The sequence below is a fragment of the Sinocyclocheilus grahami genome, unplaced genomic scaffold (genome assembly GCF_001515645.1).
Source record: "Sinocyclocheilus grahami isolate Dianchi unplaced genomic scaffold, SAMN03320097.WGS_v1.1 scaffold2.1, whole genome shotgun sequence".
Taxonomy (NCBI): Eukaryota; Metazoa; Chordata; class Actinopteri; order Cypriniformes; family Cyprinidae; genus Sinocyclocheilus; species Sinocyclocheilus grahami.
The window spans coordinates 3327294-3332578 of NW_015505181.1; the positions used below are offsets into that span (position 1 = coordinate 3327294).

Genomic DNA, 5285 nt, shown 5'->3' on the forward strand with positions numbered 1-5285 from the left:
GGAAAGTGCAGCCTCATGTATGTCCATGTTTTTTTTTTCCTGTGTGTTTATCAGGACATAGAGTGTCTCTCTTTGTGGTGGGAGAGCTTCTAGGATGCGGAAGTTTTGGCAAGGTGTATGAGGGAACCCACATATTTGGCGATAGAATTAAGGTAAAGCACTTTTATTGACTTGAACCAACATTTTGCTCCATATGTAGAAATGTGTGTCCACTGTCTTGATTTAAACGGATTGTAGATGTGCATGTCTGGCACTTTGGTATGCTTGGAAAAACTGACTGTGCTTTTGCCATTCACAGGTTGCCATGAAGTACATCCACAAGCATGAAACTGACCGCTGTCTTGACATTGTAAGTTGACAAATCTAAGAATAATTTTGGTTGATTGAGTGACTATTGCTGTGCTGTAAATACTTGTAGCTAACATAAAGCAAAGGAAATGGACAACAAAGATGTAAGTGCAAATCTAAATACAATGATGTTCATCATTCTACAGATCTTCTAAGTAATGAGTTACTCAAAGCCAACTGTTTGTTTTTCTCTAGGCTGGTTATTCCAAACCCGTAATTGCAGAAGTGGCTATGTTGCTTAGGTTGGGAGAACCTCCATTATGTCCCAACATCATCAAATTACACCACTGGATTGAGAATAAGAGGAGCTTCGTGCTCATTATGGAGTACCCGCAACCATGCTGTACCTTGCATCAGTACATCACATATTCAGATGACGGGAATGAAGGAAAAGCACGCTGGTTAATCTGTCAGTTAGTCCAAGCTGTGAAACACTGCATTGACCGTGGAGTCTTCCATGGTGATATCCACACGGGGAACATCCTGGTGACTGACCACAATTTGGAGCTCAAACTAATTGACTTTGGTTGTGCTTATCCAATCAGCAGTGAGTGCGTTCTCAGCAGTGTATATCGAGGTATGTTTCGTGTTCCCATAGCAGAGTGCAGTGTCATTGATCACAGTATTGTCTTTTTGATAACAGCATTGCTCAACACTAAAAATGTTTCTCTTACAGGAGCACCACTCTACACCCCACCTGAGGTCATAGGGCATACCAAATTCTACGCTGAACCAGCATATGTCTGGGCAATAGGTGTTGTGCTGTTTGAAATCTTGCACGGGTATTTGCCATTTGGAAGCCAAGACGAAATACTGCGTGACTATGTTAAAGCGAAACTGACTTTATCCTCAGGTAAACGCAACAGACACCTCTTTACAGTCTCTGAGTCTCAGTGGCTATGTTTACATGCAACCAAATGATTGATGGCTCAATCGGACTGAAAAGCCTTCATGTAAACACCTTAATCGATCCGGATTGAAGGGAGTGGTTTATTCCTTTTCTAATACGATTGAGAGTGCATGTAAACACTTGATTGGATTGAACCCCGAAACTGAAAGGACTGCGTGTGCAGAGACGCAGAAATAGCGTTATGACGTGTGGAACGAACAGCTCTTCCTTTTGAATAAAGTGTTGTATAAATGCGTGTCCTGTCATTATAAAACTTTCCTTACAGTGGAGCAGGACAATGTTCCACCGATTCTCATCCACAGGCAACCCGTTTTGGGTGTGGGGAGGGGCATTTTTACTGCGTGATAAATATTAGCAGCACGGCACAGCGGTTTATATGTATATTTATCCATAAATGGATAAATATTAATTCTGCTGTTAAAAACAAATAAAGAAACCGTGTAGGAGAGTGGTTATTATGTGCAAACAGTGAAAATTATATATTTGTGCAGTGTGCGCATGTCATGTGCATGTTCAGATTCATCAATCGGAATGAATTCAGTCCGATTGAACCAAAAATTGTGAATGTAAACGTAGCCACTGACAGAAAAAATAGATATGTTACCCTTGACCATAAAACCAGTCATAAGGATTCAAGATTTATCCATTGATGTATGGTTTGTTATGATATGACAATATTTGGCCGAGATACAACTACCGGTATTTGAAAATCTGGATTCTGAGGGTGCAGAAAAATCTAAATATTGAGAAAATCGCCTTTAAAGTTGTCCAAATTAAGTTCTTAGCAATGCATATTACTAATCAAAAATTAAGTTTTGATATTTACGGTAGGAAATTTACAAATATCTTCATGGAACATGATCTTTACTTGATGTCCTAATGATTTTTGGCATAAAAGAACAATCTATAATTTTGACCCATACAATGTATTTTTGGCTATTGCTACAAATATACCCCAGCGACTTAAGGCTGGTTTTGTGGTCTAGGTTCCCATATGTCAGACAGGATATAACAGGAAGTCTAGCAAGTAACAAATGTTTACCAATGTGACTGTAGACATAATTATTTAATTGGGGATATTTATATGATCTAATAATGACATTTTATATGGTAAAACATTTACTCTTCAAAAGCTTTTTCATATGTCAACATTGATGTTGGTTAAGACTAACCCGCACTCTCCCTCTGAAAACTTTACAGCATGCCATGACCTGATTTTCCAGTGTTTGATCCGCAATCCAGCAAACAGACTGATGCTACAGCATCTAGAAGAGCACAGGTGGTTTATGAACTAGATTGCAAGAAGACAGCAGATCCCATGCATCGGTTAGACGAGAAAAGGTAGTGAAACACTCTGTTCCCTCTTGCTCATTGGAAGAGTTATGAACATGGAGACGAGAACTAGACACAAACTAGTACACAAACTTTTTTATAGTTCAACTGTTTAATTTGCACTGGCATATTGTAAGAGGTGGTACAGAGATTCATCCAATTAGAATTTTAGATTACATAATATAGTGATGAAAAGGAATTAACAAAATCCATATATAGAGGCTTTCTGGTACAAAAGATATCCCTCTCCATCTGTGCCTCGCGGACCAGAAGACAAGCTTAATGAACCCCACTTTTACAATCTCCATCTACCCCTTGCACTTCAATACATGAGTAGTAGATATCAGGAAATCAAAAAAGCAAATGTGAATATACACAGAGAGAGAGAGAAAAGTCAGGCTGAGCTTATTATTTCTTTTCTTTCATTTTTCTTTATTTTAGAAAAACCTGCAAAAGGGAGGAAGGGGAAAGAAGTCTGTGCTCTCTGTCGGAGAGTATGGAAGGCTGTAAAGCTGCCAAAGATTGGTGTGTCTTACACCACAGCCAGACCTAGACGGTTCAGAGCTAATGCCTGCCCCGAGTCCCTTCAGAATCACACCAATGGCTGACACAGATCCTGCCGACCCTGAGCTTGTGTGTCTGCCAGGGTCTGTGAAGATGTTGAGTCGATGTGTCTGCTAGGTCCCTCCAGGACTGAGCAAACGGCAGATGCAGATCTGGCCAATCCTGAGTCGTCACCTGTTGCAGATCCATCCAGTTCTGACCTGGGTGACGGTGAGCCATCATTACTTTGGTTCGTGTTATTTCTACCATTTTTAATGTTCTATGTTCTCTATCATTACTTGTAGTTGTAATTCTGATTCACTGCTAGTAACTGCTTAAAAATCCAACAATGACTTCTGTTGTATTATTTTCACTTTTAATTGTATTAATTATGCCGCTTTTCCACTGCATGGTACAGCTCTGCTCGGTTTGGTTTGCGTTTCCACTGCAGTTTAGTACCGCTTAAGAGTGGGCGGGATTATAGACATGACGTTATAGTTGTGCTGCCTCTACTGCCGCAACCGCCTGAAAAAGTCCCATCAAGCTCTTGCTGGATCCGCTCCTCAGCTATCAATGAGAGGAACATCTGTACTTCAAAAAACAGTTTACATTTTACATTGTCTTGTTCGATCCTCGTTGGCTGTGCTGATTTAATCTAGCGGGTCTAGTGTCTCATGTTCAATGATGCAGGTAGTGGCGATTCTCTCTGGCAAATCAGTGATCAGCAGGGTTTACACATGTCACATTTGGTTAATGGTACGGCTCGTAAAAAGTACCAGGTACTGTGCACAGTGGAAAACCCCCCAAAAGTGAGCCGTGCCATACCATGCAGTGGAAAAGCGCCATTAGTAGCTGCAGCTCTAATAAACATTCACAGAGATGTTTCTAATAGTTTATTCATTTTTCTTCTTTTTAGAAAAACGTAGAAAAGCGAGGAAGAGGAAGGCAGTCAATGTGTTCTTCCGGAGATACGGTAAGGCCGTAAAGGCCTTTGCTGCAACTCGAACAGAGTCAAGTCAAGTCAAGTCACCTTTATTTATATAGCGCTTTTAACAATACAGATTGTGTCAAAGCAACTGAACAGCATTAATTAGGAAAATAGTGTCAATAATGCAAAGTGACAATAGTAAACACTCATTTTTCAGTTAAAGACAGTTCATCATTGAATTCAGTGATGTCAACATCCAGCTCAGTTTAAATAATATCTTTGCAATTATGTCAACGATATCGCCGGAAATGAAGTGTCCCCAACTAAGCAAGCCAGAGGCGACAGCGGCAAGGAACCAAAACTCCATCGGTGACAGAATGGAGAAAAAACCTTGGGAGAAACCAGGCTCAGTCGGGGGGCCAGTTCTCCTCTGACCAGACGAACCAGCAGTACGGAAAAATCAATTGCTGGATCCTCCTCCCTCACCACCCTCGATGGTGGGGCAGCTAGGGGGTTACAAGGGTCCCCCCGGTGGAGCGGTCGGTTGCGATGCAGTTTTGTCCTAATACCGCCTCCAACCGGCAGGGAGAACCGTGCCTCCCCTCCCGGGTCTGTAGGTACTCGACTGGCCAGCGATGCCTATACGACCTGTGGAGAAGCTGCCTCCGCCTTACACGCTACGACGTGATTGCAAGTGCACCAGGCCAAGGCACTGAGGGATTTGCACGAGGGTGGTCACGACCCGGAAGTTCGCAGGGAGCACCGCGGTGGACCTCGCGCCAAGAGCTATCCCAAGCTGCGCTCCCAGGAGAATGGCGACTCCATCCCCAGACGGTCCAGCTGGTTTGGGGACGTTTCAGAGCCGCTCAGGTAGACCTGTTTGCCTCTCCAGAAACCTCTCGCTGCCAGTTGTTCTTCGCCCTGACCGAGGGAACACTCGGCACGGATGCACTGGCACACAGCTGGCCACGGGGCCTTCGCAAGTATGCATTTCCCCCAGTGAGCCTTCTGGCACAGTTGCTGTGCAAGGTCAGGGAGGACGAGGAGCAGGTCCTGCTGGTGGCACCCTATTGGCCTTCCCGGACCTGGTTCCCAGAACTAATGCTCCTCGCGACAGCCCCTCCTTGGCCGATTCCTCTGAGAACGGATTTACTGACTCAGAGACGGGGCACCCTTTGGCACCCGCCTCCAGACCTCTGGAAACTTCATGTCCGGTCCCTGGAC

General features: G+C 43.5%; 1 protein-coding gene and 1 long non-coding RNA gene across 2 annotated transcripts; both read left to right on the plus strand.

Annotated features, from left to right (window-relative positions):
* Window positions 1–424: 424 nt before the first annotated feature.
* LOC107556165 (serine/threonine-protein kinase pim-3-like) lies at window positions 425–2529 on the plus strand (the record flags this gene model as incomplete). Its single annotated transcript, XM_016239248.1, has 4 exons — window positions 425–452; window positions 544–925; window positions 1025–1201; window positions 2459–2529. Coding segments are annotated over exons 1-4 (645 nt in total), but the record flags the coding sequence as incomplete, so codon positions are not given.
* Window positions 2530–2531: 2 nt separating this feature from the next.
* LOC107556255 (uncharacterized) lies at window positions 2532–4143 on the plus strand. The gene is made up of 3 exons (XR_001605260.1): window positions 2532–2599; window positions 3032–3364; window positions 4050–4143. It is a non-coding gene; the product is annotated as an uncharacterized lncRNA (long non-coding RNA).
* The last annotated feature ends 1142 nt before the right edge of the window (window positions 4144–5285 follow it).